General features: G+C 43.1%; 1 protein-coding gene across 1 annotated transcript in view; it reads right to left on the bottom strand.

Annotated features, from left to right (window-relative positions):
* Window positions 1-25,625, bottom strand: part of LOC136625621 (amine oxidase [flavin-containing] B-like) — a 106,878-nt gene that overhangs the window by 41,883 nt on the left and 39,370 nt on the right. Inside the window, exons 6-10 of the mRNA XM_066599975.1 lie at window positions 17,434-17,575; window positions 10,909-11,058; window positions 9,225-9,384; window positions 5,151-5,247; window positions 4,596-4,649 (exon numbers count right to left, since the gene is read on the bottom strand). Coding sequence (XP_066456072.1) covers window positions 4,596-4,649; window positions 5,151-5,247; window positions 9,225-9,384; window positions 10,909-11,058; window positions 17,434-17,575 — 603 coding nt within the window. The remainder of the gene's footprint in view (window positions 1-4,595; window positions 4,650-5,150; window positions 5,248-9,224; window positions 9,385-10,908; window positions 11,059-17,433; window positions 17,576-25,625) is intronic.

Genomic DNA, 25,625 nt, shown 5'->3' with positions numbered 1-25,625 from the left:
CATGGGAGGGGTCGATCTATCAGACCAGGTACTGGAGCCCTATAGAGCCATGCGGAAAACACGGGTGTGGTACAAAAAACTGGCCGTGCACCTCGTACAGATGGCACTGTATAATGCCTACGTGCTGTTCCGAGGTGCAGGCCACAGGGGGACATTCCTTGAATTTCAAGAGGAAGTTATCAAGGACCTAATATTTGGGGACCAGGAGGTGGGGGAGAGGCCCAGTACTTCTGGAAGCGAGGCCACAAGAATTGTACCAGGGCAGCATTTTCTCAGTGAAATTCCCTCCACTGCGACGAAGGGAAGGACCCAAAAGAGGTGCAGAGTGTGCTACAAACAGGGGATAAGAAAAGACACCAGATACCAGTGTGAAACGTGCCCCACACAACCCGGCCTCTGTATAAATGAGTGTTTTAAGATCTACCACACGTCCCTGAAATTTTAATTTTTTTATTGCCCTGACGTTTTACCCTGATGTACTTCGCACAGCTTGTACATAAAGCCACATGCTAAGTCCTTCCCTTCTGAGCCCTGCGCCCTAAAAACAGTTTAGATTCACATATGGGGCATTTCCCTGTTGGGTAACATCATGGGTTACGTTTTCTCCTTCTGCCCCTGGTAAAAAATAAAAATCTGGGCCTAAACTGAGCATTATTGGAAAAATGTGAATTTTTCGTTCTCAACTCAAATTGTTAAAAAAAATTCCTCAAATACCTGTGGGTTCAAACCGCTCACTACACCCCTTAAAAAATTCCCTGAGGGGTGTAGTTTCCAAAATGGGGTCAGTTGTTGGGGGTCTCAAATGCACTGGTACCTCAGGGGCACTGCAAATACTACACGGTGTCTGAAAATTATTCCAGCAAAATCTGCATTCAAAAAAAGCGCTCCTTTCTTTCTGAGCCCTGCCATGTGCCCAAACAACAGTTTACATCCACATATGGGGCATTTCCGTGCTCGAGAGTAATTGGGTAATGCATTATGGACTATGTTTTCTCCTTCTGCCCCTGGTGAAAAATGAAAATCTGGGCCTAAAGCTGAGCATTATTGGAAAAATGTGAATTTTTCGTTCTCAACTCAAATTGTTAAAAAAAATTCCTCAAACACCTGTGGGTTCAAACCGCTCACTACACCCCTTAAAAAATTCCCTGAGGGGTGTAGTTTCCAAAATGGGGTCAGTTGTTGGGGGTCTCAAATGCACTGGTACCTCAGGGGCACTGCAAACACTACACGGTGTCTGAAAATTATTCCAGCAAAATCTGCATTCAAAAAAAGCGCTCCTTTCTTTCTGAGCCCTGCCATGTGCCCAAACAACAGTTTACATCCACATATGGGGCATTTCCGTGCTCGAGAGTAATTGGGTAACGCATTATGGACTATGTTTTCTCCTTCTGCCCCTGGTGAAAAATGAAAATCTGGGCCTAAAGCTGAGCATTATTGGAAAAATGTGAATTTTTCGTTCTCAACTCAAATTGTTAAAAAAAATTCCTCAAACACCTGTGGGTTCAAACCGCTCACTACACCCCTTAAAAAATTCCCTGAGGGGTGTAGTTTCCAAAATGGGGTCAGTTGTTGGGGGTCTCAAATGCACTGGTACCTCAGGGGCACTGCAAACACTACATGGGGTCTGAAAATTATTCCAGCAAAATCTGCATTCAAAAAGCCAAGAAGCGCTCCTATCCTTCTGAGTCCTGCCATGTGCCCATACAACAGGCTACGTCCACATATGGGGCATTTCCGTGTTCGAGAGCAACTGGGTAACGCATCATGGGGTACGTTTTTTCCTTCTGCCACTAGACAGGCTGGACTAGATGGACAATGTCTTCATTCGGCCTTACATACTATGTTACTATGTTACTATGTATGTTACTGGTAAAAAATATAAATCTGGGCCTAAAGCTGAACATTATGTGAAAAATGTGATTTTTTTTGTATTGAACTCAAACTGTTAAAAAAATTCCTCAAATACCTTTCAAATGCACTGTTACCTCAGGGGCACTGCAAACACTACATGGGGTCTGAAAATTATTCCAGCAAAATCTGCATTCAAAAAGCCAAGAAGCGCTCCTATCCTTCTGAGCCCTGCCATGTGCCCATACAACAGGCTACGTCCACATATGGGGCATTTCCGTGTTCGAGAGCAACTGGGTAACGCATCATGGGGTACGTTTTTCCTTCTGCCACTGGTGAAAAATGAAAATCTGGGCCTAAAGCTAAACATTATGTGAAAAATTGGATTTTTTCGTATTGAACTCAAACTGTTAAAAAAAAATCCTCAAACATCTGTGGGTTCAAACCGCTCACTACACCCCTTAATAAATTCCCTGAGGGGTGTAGCTTCCAAAATGGGGTCAGTCATTGGGGGTTTCAAATGTACTGCTACCTCAGGGGCACTGCAAACACTACATGGGGTCTGAAAATTATTCCTGCCAAATCTGCATTCAAAAAGACAAGATGCGCTCCTTTCATTCTGAGACCTGCCATGTGCCCATACAACAGGCTACGTCCACATATGGGGCATTTCTAAAAACTGTGGAATCTGGGTAATACATTCCAAGTTTTGTTTCTTTGCTAACTCCTACTGTTTTATATATAAAAAAAAGTTTTTTTATTGAAAATCAGTAGAAAAAAGGAACTGTTCTAATTTTTGATGCACTTTCCTTTAATTCCTGTAAAACATCTAAAGGGTTAATAAACTTTCTAAATGCCATTTTGAATACTTTGAAGGGTGCTGATTTTAAAATGGGGCAATTCATGGGGGATTCTGATATACAGGCTCGGCAAAACTATGTCTGAACTGCATTGGTCCTTAAAAAATTTAGATTTTGAAATTTGCTAGTAAATGTGAAAAATTACTGCTAAATTTATATACTTTGTGGAGTCTGCAAAAAGTAAAGTAACACTTAAAAAATGATTGCTGTGTAAAGTAGGCCTATGGGAAATGTTAATTAATAACTATGTTGTGGTGTTTGACTTTCTATCTTACAAAGAAAACAATTCAAAGTTTGAAAATTGTGAATTTTTCCAAATTTTCAGTAAATTTGGATTTTTTTTCCTAATAAGGACAAAATTTATTGATGAAATTTTTAAACTAACATAAAGTACAATATGTCACGAAAAACAATCTCAGAATCACCTTGATAAGTAAAAGCATTCAAAAGTTATTAGCACAGAAAGTGACAGATGTCAGATTTGAAAAATAAGGCTTGGTCCTTAAGCTCAAAATAGGCCATGTCATTAAGGGGTTAAAAGTGCCAAAATTGGTAAAATTTTGTAAATTTTTTTTTTTTACATTTTCAATTGTAATATCTCAAATATATGTAAACTTACTGTACAATATTTGCTATGATATGTTTCCATCTGTTTACTATATTCTGGATGCACATTTGAAAAACTGTTTTTTTTAACAATTTAGGAGACGTACAAATTTAACATTACTTAAAACCATTTTGAGAAACACTTTGTTTTTCTACACCAAGCCAAGATTGCAAATACATACCCCACAAAATGACCCCTTTTTAAAAACTACACCACTTAATGTATTCACTGAGGGGTGTCATTAGTATTTTTACCTCAAAGGTTTTTTTTTTTTAGGGGTTAATGCAATTTAGAGGAGAAAAAATAAAATTTCATATTTTTGCAAATATGTCATTTTAAAGACATATTTTATTTCTATAGTGTACATGAAAATTATGATTTACACCCCAAAATGGATACCCGTTTGTCCTATGTTCAGAAACATACCCATTGTGGCCCTATTATTATGTTTGTATGCACAACGGGGCCCAAACCAAAAGGAGTAGTCTGTGGCTTAAAGGTGTTTTAGGCCCCATAGCACACTAAGCAGAGCCCTTGAGCGGCCAAAACGATGAAGAACCATTTAGACGAAACTGGACCACTTATTGAATTTATCTAGGAGTTTAATGCGTATTTTGACTTCACAGGTTTTGATTGAATCTAAGCAAAGCAGAAGGGAAAAAAAAATAACGATTTTCATTTTTTGTCATTTTAAAAACAATTCTTTTTTTTTTGTACAGCACACATATGAATGAAGACCTTCACCTCAAAATGGATATCCCTGTTTGTCCTGTGTTCAGAAACATACCCATTGTGGACCTAATCTTATGTCCGTATGCACAACGGGGCCGAAACCAAAAGGAGCATTGAGATTCAACTGTTTTTAACAGGTCTGGGAGGTAAGGTCTGAGGACACCAATCCATCCACTGTTTTTTTATCAGAAGCATGCCCAGATGTTGTTGGGAGTGCATTGAGGCACACGGGGCCATACACACATTACATTATGCATAACCATGATGACATTATTGTTCAATATGATGCATGGGTAATTTGTAATCCAGCCCTTAATTGGTTGATGATTTGGTTTCCATTGACACATCATTTTGTTGTCAACGAATTGCATAATTTATATCAGTAAGGATTTTTAACTTGAATCTTTCATCTATTGAGATCTGATGAGTGATGTAAGTGTCCCCATAGTTTTTTTGGAACATTGTATAATATAAGAATATTAAAACATATAGTAAAACAACTTTACGGCTAAAAAAACTATATACAAAATACACTTAAACCACAATACCTTTCTTCCTTGCTCAGATTTGCAAAAGAGGATGCTTTTCTTGCCAAAATGAATCTATAAGAAAAAGCAATTCAAATAAAAAAAAATATTTTGTAAGTAGGTATTTCTATTTTTTTTTCCAGATTTTTGCTGCAAGACAAATTTAAAAAAGTCAACAACTGTGTCAGTAGGTGCATCTTAATGCAGTAGAACATTTTGTTTTTCTAGCACCAGATATATGTGCATTTTTGCTTATTGTTAGTTTAATGATTAAACTTTCAAGAATGCAAATCATCAGAGCAAGTTCTCTGTAGGTATTGAACTAGCTTGGAGATTTCATCTCTCAAGCCGTAAAATTGTAAATGCAGCTCTGGACTTTAATGCAGAGTGTAATTCAAGGTCAATGCAAAATATGAAAATGTATTGAAAAATGTACTCACTCTTTATAATGATATGGTATATTACATGCAAACGTGTATGTTATACTAATATTATACTTTTATTGTGCGCATTATGTCATTTCAACCTGTACTTCAAAAAGATATCACAATTATCCCACTGCTAAGTAATGCATACCCTACAATAGCAGGTACAGAACCATCAGGTTTAGTGTCATCCAGTGTGAATCCGATTGGTGTATTTTCATCTTCAATCATCATACATCCACAGCATCCTTGGCAAATGTAGAGAAATAGATGTGTTTATTGTACTATTAAAATATAATTAATGAATATCTAAATTTGTGATGTGTATGCTATATGTTTATTATTAGAGATGAGCGAACCTACTCGGCCATGCCCCTTTTTCGCCAGAGCGCCGCGATTTTCGAGTACTTCCATACTCGGGCGAAAAGATTCGGGGGGCGCCGTGGGTGAGTGGGGGGGTTGCAGCGGGGAGTTGGGGGGGAGAGGGAGAGAGAGAGGGCTCCCCCCTGTTCCCCGCTGCTACCCCCCGCTCCGCCACACCTCCCCCCGCCTCCCGGCACCCCCTGAATCTTTTCACCCGAGTACGGAAGTACTCGAAAACCGCGGTGCTCGATCGAGTAATTACTCGAAAAGAGTATATTCGCTCATCTCTATTTATTATGTTCAACTTTTCATAATGTATACCTCTTTTAATAGACTTCTGACAACAATGTTTGAGCTAAAAGTCAAACGGAATATGACGCCTCATCAATTAAAGCCTCTGACATTATAACTGCAATAAGGGCACATCCTCTACATCTAGAAGAAAAAAGGTTTCTACACTGACATAGAAGGTGGTTCTTTACTGTAAGAGCAGTGAGACTATGGAACTCTCTGCCTAAGGGCGCCTACCCACTGGCGTTTTTTTTCCTGCGATGCTAAATTGCGTTTTGCGTTTTTTCTGAAGAGCAATTAGTATAGAATGTGTTCTTGTCCACTGGGGGTGTTTTTTCCGGTCCATTGCAATTTTTAACATAGGAACTGTCAGTTGCATATGTCTCCTTATTTTTCTCTTAATGCACCCATGATTGTCAATGAAAATTAACGAAAAAGCCGCGAAAAACGCACGGAAAACGCTGCGTTTTTCACGCATGAAAATCAGCAACGCCAGTGGGTAGGCGCCCTAAGGGTGCCTACCCACTTGCGATTTTTTTTCCTGTGATGTTTTGCGTTTTTTCTCAAGAGCAATTAGTATAGAATGTGTTCTTGTCCATCTGGGTTTTTTTTTCCGTTTCGTGGGGTTTTTTCACATAGGAACTGTCAGTTGCATATGTCTCCTTATTTTTCTCTTAATGCACCCATGATTGTCAATGGAGGGCTGCAAAAAACGTGCAAAAAACGCGCAAAAAACGCCACGGAAAACGCGCAAAAAAACGCACGAAAACGCCGCGTTTTTCACGCGCGAAAATCGGCAACGCAAGTGGGTAGGCGCCCCTTAGGATGTGGTGATGGTGAATTTAATAAAAGTTCAAAAGGGATACCTTCCTTGAGCATTATATTATATGTTATAATCATTAATAACTTCAGAAGGTTCGGTGATCCACGGATTATTCCGATTGCCAGATTGGAGTCAGGAAGGAATTTTTTCCCTTAAATGTTAAAAATAGGCTTCTACATCACTGTTTGTCTGTCTTTTGCCTTCCTCTGGATTAGCATTGGATGGTAGTAGGCTGAACTGGATGGACATATGTCTGTGTTTGGCTTTACATACTATGTTACTACAAGTTTCTTTTAAGGTAAACATTTCAATATACCTATCTGACATACAATACAATACAACTTAAGAGCAACTTCACATGGACATATTTGTGCGTGTATTTGCACCTGCAAAATTTGCGCACACAATCTGCAGAGAATGAACCCATTGATTTCAATGGGCTCATTCTCATTTCCTTTTTTCATACACAATACACTACGCAATTCTGTGAATAAAAAAGAACACATCAAGAACTCATTAGGCTAAATAGCCTTTTGAATTAGGGTATGGTGGTGTCCTGTGCACAAAAAAGAACCTGCTCTGCATGCACAAAGCGTATAGTGAAACACGCAAATCTACCTGTATCATAGCACAAATACGTTGCGCTGAAGCGTGCACAATTGCGCATACACGAGTGGAAAGCCACCCTAACATGGAAAAAAATAAGTAGTGCCATAAACAAACTAGTAGGGAAAATGAGTTCCATGTTCCATGTTCTTTATGCTTAAGTCATACTGAACTGATAATTACATATCTCGTTTATTATTCAAGATAAATGGCTTTCCTGAGGAGTTTTTCATTTTAAGGCCTCTTTCACATAGCCGTATGCATTTTTACATTCGCCCAAATGTGACAGAAAATCACATATATGAAGAATAGTCGCGATCAAGTCAGATCTTAATTAACGTATTCTCGGCCATTCCCACAGGCAGCTACTGCGTGATGGCAAAAAAATATGCCACAGCATGGAAATCCCTTGATCGGCAGAAATCCTCGGAATGACTACTAATGCTTAAATAGTGGCAGTTGTCTTTTTTCCCAACGTTGGACGCAGCTAAACTACCTCCTCCTCCCTTTTTTTCAGCTTCCACTGAAGTCTATGGGAGCTTCCAGCGTATTTCGGTAAAAGATAGGGAAAGACATATCTTTTGATGTAGCGTATAAAATCGGCAACCGAAAACGGTCGCCAGTGTGCTATTTTTTTCTGGTCTCAATTTTTGTACGTGGCCAAAATTGTTCATCTGAATGAATGCATTGGAATCCAAAACTTCAGATGGGCGTGATTTTTTGACGCGGCTAAAAAGCTGCATGTGTACGGTTGTGTGAATAAGGCCTTAGAGGAAAAGGAATCAAACTATGCTAGTAAAAACATTAAAGACATTTTTTTTAATCTTTTCATCAGACTGGAGGCGTAAGCCTAAAATGTGTGCCTTCAGCTTTGGAAAAAATGAAAATCAGACAAAATCAGTTCCAGTAAAAGGTAAGTTCCAGTAAGAAATCAGGCCACGAAGAAAACAAAGGAGCTCATGTAACATGACTGAGTATCCCTCCTGCAATAGTATAGAAAAGTAGTAATGCGAGGAGACACAAAGAAGAAAAAATATTGTGTTGGAAATAGTGCAAAATAGTTTAAAATAGTAGGTAATAACTTTGCATAAAATGTATATGAACTAGATAAGATCTAAATTCTTGGTCAATTTGATACATGGTTTGAATAGAATTTTGTTTTCACTTTAGAGAGTGCTCCCACAGCAACTTTTTTTTAACTATGCTCTGGGATTCCAGCATAGCTGCTAAAAACAGCACTGTGATGGAGCCCCCGAATGGAAACAACGCAATCACTCACATTTTTGGAACAGGCACCACTTAGATGTCCGTATTATAAGGGTTCCATTAATTTCCATTAGATTTGAAGAGAATAGTACTGTAATCATCTACATTATTCTATACTCCAAATATAACAGAAATAAACGTAAGGCTGGATTCACACGAGCGTATATCGGCCGGATTTTATGCCCGGCCGATATACGTTGCCCCTCTGATGCATTGGTTTGCAATGCATTAGTGCACATGGGCGTATTTCTTCATTGTAAAAGCGCATGGCCGGCCAAGATAGTGCATTTCAGCAGGACCCTTTTACGCCGGAGGTGGCTGCATAGACTGCTATGGGAGTCTATGACAGCTGCCGGAGAAGGGAGGTGGAAGGGAGTTTAGCAGCATGACTGCTAAACTCCCACCCACTTCCCAGATCCTCTCTGCCACTTGCCAGCTGTCTGCAATGGAAGGTGGCGGGACAGGGCAGAGCTAAGCTCCACCTCCATCCTGCCCCCTCCCATTGCTGGCGGTGACAAGGGGCAGAGAGAGGGCAGGAGCTTAGAACACTAGCTCTCACCCCATCCTGTCTCCTCCCCTTGAAGAGAGACGGTGAGGGGAAGGGAAAAGGGAGAACAGTTTAGCAGAGCTAAACTGTCTTCCCTTGCCCAATGGCATTGCCAGGCTTGGGCCATCTGAACAGGCGCACAAACGTTAGGAATCCTTGTAAAATGGATATGCTCTCTTACTGATATGTTAAATGAGCTGCTGGGATAGTTAAGTGTTAAGGGGATAAGTACTAATGAGAATGATCACAAACTGTGTCCAACCTTGATTCATATGTTAAATCTATAAAGGAAATATAAAACAAATATTCCATTTTGAGGAACAGCTTACCCATTTTCCTCCAAAAGGCTTCCTTATAATACACCATGCACTTGATCACAGATCCCATTGGAAGACGATGTATTAGCTGGTTTCTAAGTGATGGCAACTCTGGATTAAAGTGAATCTTTGTGGTCAGTACTGGCGGTATGGCACTGATGACAAATTTACTCTGAAAAAAAAACAACTTTTTATGTTTGTGTATTTTTTTCTTGGTGACAAAAACTGGTCAACAAATGCAAACACTTTCTGTAAAAAAAAAGTTGGCAGAACTTTCTAAAATGGAAAGTCCTATACCACGCACAGCTGCAGGAAACTATAATTTTCTGTTGTTGCTTTGTGAAAGTATCAGAAGAATACAGGTGAAACATTAAGATTTACTCAACCCTCTAAAGCCTCAAGTTTTAGGGGGTTGAACAAAAGGCTATTCCTAAGTACAGAGTCAAAAAGTAAGTACTCCATGTGATACTGTATCGAGGCGTCTTACAGAACATTATTCTCCCTTTCTCAATAATTCATTTTAAAAAAACCTTCTGTATGCTTTATGATATCTGAATCACAGAATGTCCCTCTGCTATAAGGAAAAGAGGAAGTCTAGTGTCCAAGTAGGAAAAATGCTGAGGCTTTATTGGAAAACTTCCAGAAAATCCACAAAGACCAAGAATTGCCTCTTCCTCATAACTATGCTTTGAGGAAGGGTGTTTAATAGGGATGAGCGAGTATACTCGCTAAAGCACTACTTGCTCGAGTAATGTGCTTTAGCCGAGTATCTCCCTGCTCGTCCCTGAAGATTCGGGGGCAGGCGCGGGGCAGGGAGCTGCGGGGGAGAGCCGGGAGGAACGGAGGGGAGATCTCTCTCTCCCTCTCTCCCGCCCGCTCTCCCCTGCTCCCCGCCGCGACTCACCTGTCAGCTGCAGCGGCTCCCGAATCTTCAGGGACGAGCAGGGAGATACTCGGCTAAGGCACATTACTCGAGCGAGTAGTGCTTTAGCGAGTATACTCGCTCATCCCTAGTGTTTAACAGACCTGAAATACATAAGAGACTTTTCTTGGTCTTTGTAGATTTTATGGAAATTTTCAGTTAAAGCTTTTAAACATTTTCAATACTTGGACCCTGGACTTCCTCTTTTTCTTATGGCATTGAGGTTTCTGTCTGGTATGTGCATGCATCCTAATGGGAGGTACGGTAATCTGGACCTTTCTCCACATTGAATGGCCCATCATTCAGCTGTAATCTATGGGAAAGCTTGGCCATAATTGTTCGATTTTCATGAAGCACCATCACAACAGGAGAAATTAAACATCTCACAGAGCTTGTTTAAAGTGAATGGGTTGTTCTAAGTAATAAGGTGTCATGGTGGGCTTTAGAAGTGAGAAATGCTGTTTGTTAGCACTCTTCACTGACCAACAGATGATGATCCCCTTTATTAACTTATTGAGAATATTAAAATGTTTTTCTGCCAAAGCTTTCATGACAGATAGAACTTTCTTATAGTAAAATTCTCATATGCTTCTATGGATTTAACATGCTAAAAGAATACATTTCTCTATGTTTCAAACTTTTTAAAATCACACAATTCAACCTTACAATAAAATATAACATTACATTCACCATTGTATGACATTTTTTTCTTTTATGTAGAATAAATCATGCTTAAAAGTGAAGCTATACTTTAGAATAATTTACTGTATTTACCTGATAGACTTCATGATTTAATGTCTCTACAATGACAATTTCACCCGACTGATCAAGCCTGATTACTGGTCTCTCTAACTTCACTCGATCCTGAAGACGCTCCATTATCTTTTCACTTATTTGCCCAGCTCCTCCTACAAACTTTCTCTCCTAAAAGCAAAGGCAAGCATTTGAACCATATTTTTCTCATTTGTAATCAATAATCTTTTTTATTATTTGAAGACAAGAGGACTGGCTCATTGACCCAGAGAGTGAAAACAGTAAAGAATACCATATAATAAACCTGTTTTCATATTATGGAGGATAAATTGCTGATCTGCTGCAGAAATCTAACCAAGAATACAATAAATGCAAGTGAATTGTACTTTATAACACAAAAGAGATTTTTAAAAAGTACACTACATTCTAGTTACTAATTTATATAGATTTATATATATATATATATACATATTGGAAAACTATTTTTGTACTTTTTAAACATTAACATTTAGTACAACCAACCCGTGAAGCATCAGTTTTAAAGGATGAACATTACAATCAACAATGGATTTTTTTTACCCCATGCTATGTGGCATGTATGGAGGAACTGTATAGAGTCCATATGGGTCATATTACAGAACCATAGCTAATCTGTGTGACATTTATCATGTCCTCATGATATACTGTATTTTGCCCTAAAAGCAGTACTTCTAGGTGAGAATCCCTATGTAATATGGCAAGTGATAAACCATACTATGATTTTTGCCTTGTAGGCTCTCATAGAGTTTTTTGAGAAAAATAACTCTGTCTCCTTCTAAGTAAAATCAAAGGCACATGATGGAATAGTATGTCCCCAAGAAATTCTATAGGTGCCATATTACAGACCATAATAGGTCAATGTTTATCAGTTCATCAATTAATAATGTATAATATTAAAGCACAACAGTTCCAGGTCATGCAGCAAAAATCCAAAAATCTTTGTTATAGCAGAATAAAACATCCATGAATAAAAACTAGTGAGTCTGAAATGCGTTGGGGGTTGCGTGTGAACTATGATCTGCTTGCTGATTTGGATATTTTATTCTGCTGCAATAAAGACTCTTGGATTTTTGCTCCGAGTCCTGAAAGGTTTTCCTTTGATATTTCGCTTCTACATCTCAGCCGGCAGTCATCCAGGAATTTACATCGGAGAAAGACATGCAACACTGTGGCATGAATGAGCTATTTTGTCTTTAATATGGATTGATGATCCATCTATATATCTACTTTTTCAAGACTTAAGGATAACATAATTTTAGAAATTCTTGTCATTTTGGTATCGCTACAAAAAAGGTCTATTGAAGGACAATTTTGATTGTGTTTATTACAAAACAGCCATAAGCTGCAGTTGTGATCTGAAACATATTAGAAAAGGACATTTTATCAAGTTTTATTGGCATATAAAAATGTATTGATTTCTGTACAAAGGTAAGTAGTAAAGCAGGTCTTGGATGTCAGTTAAAGATACAGCCACATTTGCACATAAAACTTTATTGCAATATTGCTTGATACATCTGGAAAAAAATCAATGTTAACCCTATTACAAAACATATTTAATGTCACGTTCTGATAAGCACCTGTTAACTTTGTGACATATAGTTAATGGTGCAGGTCCTTAACAGAACAGCTCACTCGCACTTGGCTGTGACCACCATCGATCTCAGTTATTGTCTGATGAAAAAACAGACTTGCTCATGGATTTTTTCTTAAGAATCTTATTAAATCTATTTGTCAATTAAGTGGTCATTGCTTGTATAGCTTAAAAAATTTGCATTATAATAAACTTTGGTGCCAAATTTTAACATTTTTAATTTGAGGGTTGCTGCTGCTATATTAGCGTTTGCAATCTTTTAGGACCAATTGCTTCAAAGCTGTGCAGCAAAGGTATTGCTCTTGTCTTTGTATGACTAGATAATTAATTTGGCCACTTCATACATGCTGCAATGAATCTCTCAAATTACTTGTCTTATCTATCCAACTTAAAGGATATCTAAGCAGAGATAACTTGAAATGTTTGAAAGTTGCCAATATATGTTACATATGGATGCATTCTATAACATGAACAAATTAATGGATGTGTCTTGTTCAGGTAGCTGGCTCAAAGTTGATTCAGCGTTCCATCCTTCTGAGGTCAGTAAAATGAGTACCCAGCTTGCTAGAGGTAAAAGATGACTGGGGAAGGCAATGGCAAACCACCCCACAAAAACAGTCTGCCAAGAAAACGGCATGATGTGACGTCACCCTAGGAGTCAGTCATGACTCGGTGCTTGCACCAAGAGGACTTTACTTTTTACCTTACCTCTTGTGTCTAGCTTTAAAGGAGTTGTCTGAGATATTACAAAATAAGTTAAATGATGGTAATTAAAAAAAATAATAATAAAATACATTTTAGGCTACTTTCATACAGCAATATTTTGCTCAGTATTTTGCTTCAGTAACTGTAAGCCAAAAACAGAAGTGGGCTCAAAAACTAGAAGACAAGCAAATCTTACCATTACAGTTTTTCTCTGTAGTTTTCCATTCCTAGATTCGGCTTACAAATACTGAAGCAAAACATTGACCAAAATAGTTCCGTGTGACAGTGGTCTCACTCACCAGTTTGATCCTGTCCTCTTCACTGTGCTTTGCTACAATGCCACAGAGGTAATGTAACTATATACCCACATGACCCCCAGAGTCCATCAGTGGCCTTAGTAGTATGTGACATAAGACAATTGGTGCCATTAATTGGCTACAGCAATTACATTAGTAGCTTGTCATCACACCAGCCATGAAAGCAAAGCACAATGGGGAGGACCAGAGTTTCAGCAGAGGGATTGATCCTGTGAATAAAGATTACTTTACTATTTTTTCACATTTCATTCATTAAACTTATGCATTCAGTTTTTTTTTATCTAAATCTGCAGCTTTTTTGACTGGCTTTGTTTATGCCTCTTTGTTTTTGCCAAACAAGACCCAAAGCACATATTCAATAGCTAAAAGTAAAGTGCCTTTTACACACAACGATGATTGCTCAAAATCCATCTTTTGAGCGATAACTGTTGTGTGTAAATTTTCGCCCATCGTGCACTTACGGTGCACTTTTTGGCCATCACTAACTTCAAGTCCGCATGAAATCCTCATGGCTCAGTACAATAAGATAAGAAGGACCACAGGCTGTGTTCTCCGCGGGCAGTGCTGATAACAGATGATAACATTCTTTAGCAGCTGTTAACAGCCGCTGTTCCGCCGGAGAACAATAGCTATGAATTTAGAGAACAGACCACCCGCTGTTCTCTAAATACATGCAATGAAGTACTAAAGGGCTGGTTTAGCCCATTAGTACCTATGCTAAATGATTGCTCAAAACTGTCAGTTTCTGACGAATGTTGAGCAATCATCTCTGTGTGTAAAAGCACTCTTAGGCCCCCTGTCCACGGGCGTTGCGAAGTCCCGAGGCAGATCTCCTTGCCATGGGAGCCACTGCCCGAGAGCAGGAGCTAATAGATAGGCTAGCCGCGAAGAACCAGGGCAATTTGCAGCATGCTACGAATTGCCTGCCGCGAGCAGAGAATCGCAATGATTCTCCACTCGTGGACAGGGGTCAGCGCTTTCCATAGCAATGCTATGGAAAGCGTCGGCAGGCGTGATTTGCCGACGGTTTACCGTTGGCAAATACACGTCCGTGGACAGGGGGCCTTAGTCATTACAGTATTTATTTCACCTGCATTTTTTTATGACTGCCGTATACTACGTTCAGAGTGCTTGTCCCTCTCTGTACATATTTTGCTGCACCTAATAGTTGGCAGAAGGGGTATGACAATGGTAATCACACAGCGGCACGGGAATTAAAACCATAGCCTCATGAGAGATCAAGTTAGACATAAAATTACTAGTTTTGAATGAAGAAACTTTGAAAGGCTTAGAGGTAAAATGCTGAACACAATTACTGCACGATGATTTTGGAGCAATGGAAACTTTTTAGGTTAGACGCACACTTTAAAGAAGTTCTCTATGAGTTATATTAGCATTTTTGCAATACCTGTCAATGCAAGTATAATTGAACCACCCCATATACCAATCTACAAGATTAAATATTAGTCTACATATGTCTAATGCTAGAAGAATGTCTAAATTGAAAGAAAAATAATACCCTGTTTCCCTGAAAATAAGACATACCCTGAAAATAGGGCATAGCAGGATTTTCCAGAATTTTTGAGGATGCAAAATGATTTTTCAGGCTTTTTGAGGATGCTTGAAATATAACCCCTACTCTAAAATTAAGCCCTGCTAACAGTTAATTTAAAAAGTCAATTTAAATAATGTCCAGGCAGCTATACATGTTAAAAAGTTAAACCTTTTTGAACAAAAATTAATATAAGACACTGTCTTATTTTTGGGGAAACACAGTAGTATAAATATAACTAATTTTAGATAGAAAATGTCTAATTCAACCTGTCACAGCTCATTGTTCCAAAAGATCATGCTGCCGAAATCTGGGGTTTCAGTGATCTAGCTCAATGACTTAGCATTAGACAAATCCAGCAATTTTACTACTATTTCAAAGACATACTTCCCAAATTGACCCGTTTCCAATATATTGACATTAAACAAGGCCTCAATAATAGATTATAAGTAAAGTCTAGCACTCCACCGGAGCCAAATAAAACCTTGAAGCATTATTGTGTAATCCAGCAAATAAAACCATCTCCAATAAAATATTTGAGCTTCCAATCTCTATCATAGCAATGCCTGGAGACTTTGTGGCAGATTTACTAAACCTGCCTAACACTTGGGACAGGGAAAACGTAAACTAGACAGACTTAAAATGTACCAGATTTGTCACAGTGGCTCATGCTGGATGATAAGGGTGACTACCCACTAGCGTTTGCGAATTTGCTGTGTTTTTTTTTTCTAGGTGTCTATGGATCTTTCTAATGTTAATAACGCATCCCGGCAAAATTGTAATTTTGCACGATGCGATTTTAACATTAACAAGTCCCATAGACCCCTGGAGAAAAGAAATGCTGCGAATGCAGTGAAAAAGAACTGTAGTGGGTAGTCACCCTAAATCTGGTGCATCTTTAGACATATTTGTCTTACCTTATATCACCTATTAGTTGGCTTAGCTAATGCCAGTTTTTGAGCTGAAATGTTGGTGCATTTTTTGACTTAAAGGGGTTGTCCCGAGGCAGCAAGTGGGTCTATACACTTCTGCATGGCCATAATAATGCACTTTGTAATGTACATTGTGCATTAATTATGAGCCATGCAGAAGTTATAAAAAGTTTTATACTTACCTGTTCCGTTGCTGGCGTCCTCGTCTCCATGGTGCCGACTAATTTTCGCCCTCCGATGGCCAAATTAGCCGCGCTTGCGCAGTCCGGGTCTTCTGCAGTCTTCTATGGGGCTCCGTGTAGCTCCGTGTAGCTCCGCCCCGTCACGTGCCGATTCCAGCCAATCAGGAGGCTGGAATCGGCAGTGGACCGCACAGAAGAGCTGCGGTCCACGGAGGAAGAGGCCATCTTCAGCGGTGAGTAGAGAAGTCACCGGAGCGCGGGGATTCAGGTAAGCGCTCCGGTGAGCTTTCTTTACCTCCCTGCATCGGGGTTGTCTCGCGCCGAACGGGGGGGGGGTTGAAAAAAAAAAAAACCCGTTTCGGCGCGGGACAACCCCTTTAAGATGGCACATTTAAGCTATTCTCCCTTTCTCATGAAGCTATGCTCCCTTCCAGTGAAGCCACACTCCTTTTTGGACACTACAAAAATGTGTTTAAAACGCATCATTAATGTTGTAGCAAATATGCAAGACTGTTTTTGATACAATTTGAGCCAGAAAACTTGTGTATCTTTAATTGTAAATCTTGACTCTCCTCGCGCAGGGACACTCGTCCCCATATATACTCGCTCCAGTGCTACTGCATGGGATCTAGTATCGCTGGCTCACAGCACAGGAGCGAGTATGTGCGGGGACGAATGTCGGGCATGTTTGCCCGACATTCGTCCAGTCTAAATGGGCCTTTATGATAGAGGAAACCGATTGTAAGGTATTCACAACGTTAAAAGAGGGTTGGTATCTAGATAGGTTATCTCAGTTTCTTACAGTAAATTCAAAGTCCATCACAAGATACAAAAGAAATGTGGCAAACTAAACACATGCTTAAGGGCTGCTGAAGTAAAGTGCTTTGTGGCTCACACACATAGTGTGGGTATCATATATATAGTTTTCAAGGTGAGATTGGATCCTGTGATGAGAGCGAAGAAAAAATTCACAAAATAGTATTTTGCTGATGAAGCTCTGCTGCACATAACTCTCTTCTGCGCAATTATACCATATTTAGCTTTACAGTCTTAAAAATTAATTGGCAGAAATCACATCTCTACTTGGCGTATCTGTCCCAACTGAAGAAATTCATACTTACAGTGAGATATACTGACACATTATAAATTGTAACCTGTGAATATTCAATAAAGTTTATTGGCTATTTTTTAGCTTTAGTTAAAAAGTTTGCATATAGCAACCACTTACCTGTGCGCCATTCTCAAATGAGAACATCCTTGCAGTTCCACCACAGATCTTTACGCACCAGAGGACCCACAGTGTAGAGACCTGCTGTGGCTCTGCAGTAACAACCAAATTCATAAGAAACTCTGCAAACCGCTTTCCTGCGCTGTTCAAATAAATAGGAATTTATATATAGATCTAATAAGAAACGGAATGATAACACAACTGTGTAGGTACAGCATGATATATCAGTATGTACAGTTTACATTATAAATTAGCTATTGCAACCCCAAGACATACGGAAATGTTACGAATGTTCTCAAAACATTGCAATCCCCTTCTTAACTTGCATTCATATTACTAATTAATTATTACTATAGTAATTAATAATTACTATTAATTATTCAAGATAATTTTGAAAGTGAGAAAAAAAATAACCAGTTTGTCCTCTTTATTCAGAGCATAAAGTTTTATAGAGGCAATAATTATTTAATCAGGTGTAAGTAAATTTGCATTCAGAGTAGAGATGAGCGAGCACCAAAATGCTCGGGTGCTCGTTACTCGGGACGAAATTTACGCGATGCTCGAGGGTTCGTTTCGAGTAACGAACCCCATTGAAGTCAATGGGCGACCCGAGCATTTTTGTATATCGCCGATGCTCGCTAAGGTTTCCATTTGTGAAAATCTGGGCAATCCAAGAAAGTGATGGGAACGACACAGCAACGGATAGGGCAGGCGAGGGGCTACATGTTGGGCTGCATCTCAAGTTCCCAGGTCCCACTATTACGCCACAATAGCGGCAAGAGTGCCCCCCCCCTCTCCCAACAATTTTTACTTCTGAAAAACCCTCATTAGCAAGGCATACCTTAGCTAAGCACCCCACTACCTCCAACAAAGCACAATCACTGCCTGCATGACACTTCGCTGCCACTTCTCCTGGGTTACATGCTGCCCAACCCCCCCCCCCCCCCCGCACGACCCAGTGTCCACAGCCCACACCAAAGTGTCCGCCACACCACCCTCATGTCTATTTATAAGTGTGTCTGCCTTGAGGAGGAACCGCCGGCACACAATGCAGAGGGTTGGCACGGCTAGGCAGCGACCCTCTTTAAAAGGGGCGGGGCGATAGCCCACAACGCTGTACAGAAGCGATGAGAAATCCAATCCTGTGCCACCTCCATCTGGAGCTGCACACGTGGGCATAGCAATGGGGAACCTATGTGCCACACACTATTCATTCTGTCAAGGTGTCTGCATGCCCCAGTCAGACCACGGTTTTTTATAAATAGTCACAGGCAGGTACAACTCCGCAATGGGAATTCCGTGTGCACCCACAGCATGGGTGGCTCCCTGGAACCCACCAGCTGTACATAAATGTATCCCATTGCAGTGCCCATCACAGCTGAGGTTATGTCATGTTAAATGCAGGTGGGCTTTGGCCCACACTGCATGCCCCAACCTAACCGGGGTTTTTAATTCATAGACACAGGCAGGTACAACTCCCTATTGTGAAGTCCCTGTGGACTGACAGCATGGGTGGGTGCCAGGAAGCCACCGGCGGTACATAAATATATCCCATTGCATTGCCCATCACAGCTGAGGTAATGTCATGTTTAATGCAGGTGGGCTTCGGCCCGCACTGCATGCCCCAGTCAGACTGGGGTTCTTTAGAAGTGGACACATGCAGTTACAACTCCGTGTGGACCGACAGCATGGGTGGCTCCCTGGAACCCACCGGCGGTACATAAATATATCCCATTGCATTGCCCATCACAGCTGGGGTAATGTCATGTTTAATGCAGGTGGGCTTCGGCCCACACTGCATGCCCCAGTCAGACTGGGGTTCTTTAGAATTGGACGCATGCAGTTACAACTCCGTGTGGACCGACAGCATGGGTGGCTCCCTGGAACCCACCGGCGGTACATAAATATATCCCATTGCATTGCCCATCACAGCTGAGGTAATGTCATGTTTAATGCAGGTGGGCTTCGGCCCACACTGCATGCCCCAGTCAGACTGGGGATCTTTAGAAGTGGACACATGCAGTTACAACTCCGTGTGGACCGACAGCATGGGTGGCTCCCTGGAACCCACCAACGGTACATAAATATATCCCATTGCAGTGCCCAGCACAGCTGATGTAACGTCAGCTTTAATGCAGGTGAGCAAAAAATTAATTGGATTACACTGTAGGCGAGAGCCCCAAAAAATTGGTGTACCAAAAGTACTAATGTACATCAGAAAAATTGCCCATGCCCAACCAAGAGGGCAGGTGAAACCCATTAATCGCTTTGGTTAATGTGGCTTAATTTGTAACTAGGCCTGGAGGCAGCCCAGTTAAAATAAAAATTGGTTCAGGTGCAAGTTTCAACGCTTTAATGAGCATTGAAACGTATAAAAATTGTTTACAAAAATTATATGACTGAGCTTTGTGGGCCTAAGAAAAATTGCCCGTTCGGCGTGATTACGTCAGGTTTCAGGAGGAGGAGCAGGAGGAGGAGGATGAATATAATACACAGATTGATGAAGCTAAAAGGTCCACGTTTTTGATGGTGATAGAGAACAATGCTTCCATCCGCAGGTGCAGCCTACGTATTGCTTAGGCATCGCTGCTGTCCGCAGGTGGAGAAGAGAAGTCTGGGGAAATCCAGGCTTTGTTCATCTTGATGAGTGTAAGCCCGTAGGCACTGTCGGTTGACAGGCGGGTACGCTTATCTGTGATGATTCCCCCAGCCGCACTAAACACTCTCTCTGACAAGACGCTAGCCGCAGGACAAGCAAGCACCTCCAGGGCATACAGCGCAAGTTCAGGCCACGTGTACAGCTTCGACACCCAGTAGTTGTAGGGGGCAGAGGCGTCACGGAGGACGGTCGTGCGATCGGCTACGTACTCCCTCACCATCCTTTTACAGTGCTCCCGCCGACTCAGCCTTGACTGGGGAGAGGTGACACAGTCTTGCTGGGGAGCCAGAAAGCTGTCAAAGGCCTTAGAGAGTGTTCCCCTGCCTGTGCTTTACATGCTGCCTGGTCTCCGCGCCTCCCCTGCTACCTGGCCCTCGGAACTGCGCCTTCGGATGGGAATTTTACCATCAGTTTGTCCGCCAGGGTCCTGTGGTATAGCAACCCTCTCGAACCCCTTTCCTCTTCGGGTATGAGAGTGGAAAGGTTCTCCTTATACCGTGGGTCGAGCAGTGTGTACACCCAGTAATCCGTAGTGGCCAGAATGCGTGTAACGCGAGGGTCACGAGAAAGGCATCCTAACATGAAGTCAGCCATGTGTGCCAGGGTACCTGTACGCAACACATGGCTGTCCTCACTAGGAAGATCACTTTCAGGATCCTCCTCCTCCTCCTCCTCCTCAGGCCATACACGCTGAAAGGATGACAGGCAAGCAGCATGGGTACCCTCAGCAGTGGGCCAAGCTGTCTCTTCCCCCTCCTCCTCATCCTCCTCATGCTCCTCCTCCTCAACGCGCTGAGATATAGACAGGAGGGTGCTCTGACTATCCAGCGACATACTGTCTTCCCCCGCCTCTGTTTCCGAGCGCAAAGCGTCTGCCTTTATGCTTTGCAGGGAACTTCTCAAGAGGCATAGCAGAGGAATGGTGACGCTAATGATTGCAGCATCGCCGCTCACCATCTGGGTAGACTCCTCAAAGTTTCCAAGGACCTGGCAGATGTCTGCCAACCAGGCCCACTCTTCTGTAAAGAATTGAGGAGGCTGACTCCCACTGCGTCGCCCATGTTGGAGTTGGTATTCCACTATAGCTCTACGCTGCTCATAGAGCCTGGCCAACATGTGGAGCGTAGAGTTCCACCGTGTGGGCACGTCGCACAGCAGTCGGTGCACTGGCAGATTAAACCGATGTTGCAGGGTCCGCAGGGTGTCAGCGTCCGTGTGGGACTTGCGGAAATGTGCGCAGAGCCGGCGCACCTTTCCGAGCAGGTCTGACAAGCGTGGGTAGCTTTTCAGAAAGCGCTGAACCACAAAATTAAAGACGTGGGCCAGGCATGGCATGTGCGTGGGGCTGCCGAGCTGCAGAGCCGCCACCAGGTTACGGCCTTTGTCACACACGACCATGCCCGGTTGGAGGCTCAGCGGCGCAAGCCAGCGGTCGGTCTGCTCTGTCAGACCCTGCAGCAGTTCGTGGGCCGTGTGCGTCTTCTCTCCTAAGCTGAGTAGTTTCAGCATGGCTGCTGACGCTTGCCCACCGCTGTGCTGCCGTGCCGCGCGACACCGACTGCTGGCGACGTGCTGCTGCTGACACATCTTGATTGCGAGACAGAGGTTGCGTAGGAGGAGGAGGAGGGGGATGGTTTAGTGGAGGAAGCATACACCGCCGCAGATACCACCACCGAGCTGGGGCCCGCAATTCTGGGGGTGGGTAGGACGTGAGCGGTCCCAGGCTCTGACTCTGTCCCAGCCTCCACTAAATTCACCCAATGTGCCGTCAGGGAGATATAGTGGCCCTGCCCGCCTGTGCTTGTCCACGTGTCCGTTGTTAAGTGGACCTTGGCAGTAACCGCGTTGGTGAGGGCGCGTACAATGTTGCGGGATACGTGGTCGTGCAGGGCTGGGACGGCACATCGGGAAAAGTAGTGGCGACTGTGAACTGATAAATTTGGCTATGTGCACGTTTAACGCTTGAGTGTGCGGGTGCGTGGCGGCGTACTTGCGCTTGCGCTCCAACACTTGCCCCAGCGACGGCCGGACGGTGCGCTGAGAGACATTGGTGGATGGGGCCGAGGACAGCGGAGGTGAGGGTGTGGGTGCAGGCCAGGAGACGGTAGTGCCTGTGTCCTCAGAGGGGGGTTGGATCTCAGTGGCAGGTTGGGGCACAGGGGGAGAGGCAGTGGTGAAAACTGTAGGCGGTGAACGGCCTTCGTCCCACCTTGTGGGGTGCTTGGCTATCATATGTCTGCGCATGCTGGTGGTGGTGAGGCTGGTGGTGGTGGCTCCCCGGCTGATCTTGGCGCGACAAAGGTTGCACACCACTGTTCGTCGGTCGTCTGCACTCTCAGTGAAAAACTGCCAGACCTTTGAGCACCTCGGCCTCTGCAGGGTGGCATGGCACGAGGAGGCGCTTCGGGAAACAGTTGGTGGATTATTCGGTCTGGCCCTGCCTCTACCCCTGGCCACCGCACTGCCTCTTCCAACCTGCCCTGCTGCTGCACTTGCCTCCCCCTCTGAAGACCTGTCCTCAGTAGGCGTAGCAAACCAGGTGGGGTCAGTCACCTCATCGTCCTGCTGCTCCTCCTCCGAATCCTCTGTGCGCTCCTCCCTCGGACTTACTCCAATTACTACTACCTGAGTGATAGACAACTGTGTCTCATCGTCATCGTCCTGCTCACCCACTGAAAGCTCTTAAGACAGTTGCCGGAAGTCCCCAGCCTCATCCCCCGGACCCTGGGAACTTTCCAAAGGTTGGGCATCGGTCACGACAAACTCCTCCAGTGGGAGAGGATTCGGAACCATTGCTGCCCATTCTGGGCAGGGGCCCGAGAACAGTTCCTGGGAGTCTGCCTGCTCCTCAGAATGTGTCATTGTAATGGAGTGAGGAGGCTGGGAGGAAGGAGGAGCAGCAGCCAGAGGATTCAGAGTTGCAGCAGTGGACGGCGCAGAATTCTGGGTGCTCGATAGATTGCTGGATGCACTTTCTGCCATCCCCGAAAGGACCTGCTCACACTGCTCATTTTCTAATAAAGGTCTACCGCGTGGACCCATTAATTGTGAGATGAATGTGGGGACGCCAGAAACGTGCCTCTCTCCTAATCCCGCAGCAGTCGGCTGCGATACACCTGGATCAGGAGCTCGGCCTGTGCCCACACCCTGACTTGGGCCTCCGCGTCCTTGGCCGCGTCCACGTCCTCTAGGCCTACCCCTACCCCTCAGCATGCTGTATTACCAGTAGTGCAGAAACAGAACGCTGTAATTAAATGTGCCGCTTATTGGCCTGTGGTTGGAGGCTGACTTCGCTTACGGAAAGAATTTTGCGCAAGCCTGCTGTAACACTTAGCTGGCTGCGTATGAATTAGGACAACTACCCCCAGCAAAGACGCAGTACAGTCAGGACGGTCACAGACAGCCCAAATAGATTTTTTTTCCCAAATTTTTTTGGAAAAGCCCACTGCCTATATAGACTGGATATGTCTTTCACTGTCCCTGCCTCACCACCACTACTGGCCGTGGACTAAGTAAAATTACTGCAGACTGTTTCACTCTGGACAGGATGACAGCGGTGATGTAAGAGGCAACGCAGAGCCAGGAAAGAATTTTGTGCAAGCCTGCTGTAACACTTAACTGGCTGCGTATGAATTAGGACAACTACCCCCAGCAGAGATGCAGTAAGGTCAGGACGGTCACAGGCAGCCCAAATAGATTTTTTTTCCCAAATTTTTTTGGAAAAGCCCACTGCCTCTATAGACTGGATATGTCTTTCACTGTCCCTGCCTCACCACCACTACTGGCCGTGGACTATGTAAAATTACTGCAGACTGTTTCACTCTGGACAGGATGACAGTGGTGATGTAAGAGGCAACGCAGAGCCAGGAAAGAATTTTGCGCAAGCCTGCTGTAACACTTAGCTGGCTGCGTATGAATTAGGACAACTACCCCCAGCAGAGATGCAGTACAGTCAGGACGGTCACGGGCAGCCCAAATAGATTTTTTTCCCAAATTTTTTTGGAAAAGCCCACTGCCTATATAGACTGGATATGTCTTTCATTGTCCCTGCCTCACCACCACTACTGGCCGTGGACTATGTAAAATTACTGCAGGACGCAATGCTCTGCACGGCCGATATACAAAAAAAAAAAAATTGCAACACTGCAAAAAGCAGCCTCAACAGTACTGCACACGGTCAGATGTGGCCCTAAGAAGGACCGTTGGGGTTCTTGAAGCCTAAAATAACTCCTAACACTCTCCCTATAGCAGCTCCGGCACTAACAGCACTTTCCCTCCTCTATGTCAGAATGCATCTGTGGCGAGCCGCGGGAGGGGCCGATTTATATACTCGGGTGACACCTGATCTCACCAGCCACTCACTGCAGGGGGGTGGTATAGGGCTTGAACGTCGCAGGGGGAAGTTGTAATGCCTTCCCTGTCTTTCTATTGGCCAGAAAAGCGCGCTAACGTCTCAGAGATGAAAGTGAAAGTAACTCGAACATCGCGTGGTGCTCGCCTCTAGTAACGAGCATCTCGAACACGCTAATACTCGAAAGAGTATCAAGCTCAGACGAGTACGTTCACTCATCTCTAATTAAGAGATATAAGAAAAGCAGGAATGTGTTCAAATATATTTAAGGCCAAAAACACATGGCCGAATGTGCAACTTCACTTGCTGCTATGGAGCGTAGTTGCGTATGGAGGTTTTTTTTTTCTTCTCATAGTTTTTAAACTCTGCTCTATAGCGTGTGAGTTTGAATTAAACAGTGGGAAGATAGGTCCTGCTCTGTCTTTCCCACATGTAGTATTAACTATGTGCTGGAAAGATAGGGCAATTCATATCTATTCTTGTCCATACTGTTAATGTGCGAGAATACTGCTACTGAAAATTAAACTATTGAAAGCAATGGTTTTGTTTCATACCGTTATGTGGCCGTGACTATCACGGATACATAACAGGGCAAAATCATGCCCATGTAAAAAAGCCCTAAGACCAATGATCTGGGCTTCTTGACCAGCAGTTTCCATTAAGCCATGAATGCTTAATAATTACTGCTCTGAAAAGAGATGGAGTAATATAGAACTTCAGATACAAATATATTTCCTTCAGTTTCTCGGCCTTTTGTACTGGTCTGGGAAAGCAGACATAAAAGAGCTGACAAGTAGGGATGAGCGAGTATACTCGCTAAAGCACTACTCGCTCGAGTAATGTGCTTTAGCCGAGTATCTCCCTGCTCGTCCCTGAAAATTCGGGAGCCGCCGCAGCTGACAGGTGAGTCGCAGCGGGGAGCGGGGGGAAGCGGGCGGGAGAGAGGGAGAGGGAGATCTCCCCTCCGTTCCTCCCTGCTCTCTCCCGCAGCTCCCCGCGCTGCCCCCCGAATCTTCAGGGACGATCAGGGAGATACTCGGCTAAAGCACATTACTCGAGCGAGTAGTGCTTTAGCGAGTATACTCGCTCATCCCTACTGACAAGTCATTTAGTTACGTAACGTTGTGTCCTGTAATGCATCATGAATAGAGATGAGCGAGTATACTCGCTAAGGCACATTAC

Source organism: Eleutherodactylus coqui, chromosome 4 (assembly GCF_035609145.1).
Source record: "Eleutherodactylus coqui strain aEleCoq1 chromosome 4, aEleCoq1.hap1, whole genome shotgun sequence".
In the NCBI taxonomy this organism is placed as follows: Eukaryota; Metazoa; Chordata; class Amphibia; order Anura; family Eleutherodactylidae; genus Eleutherodactylus; species Eleutherodactylus coqui.
This window is presented reverse-complemented; position numbering and strand designations above follow the sequence as displayed.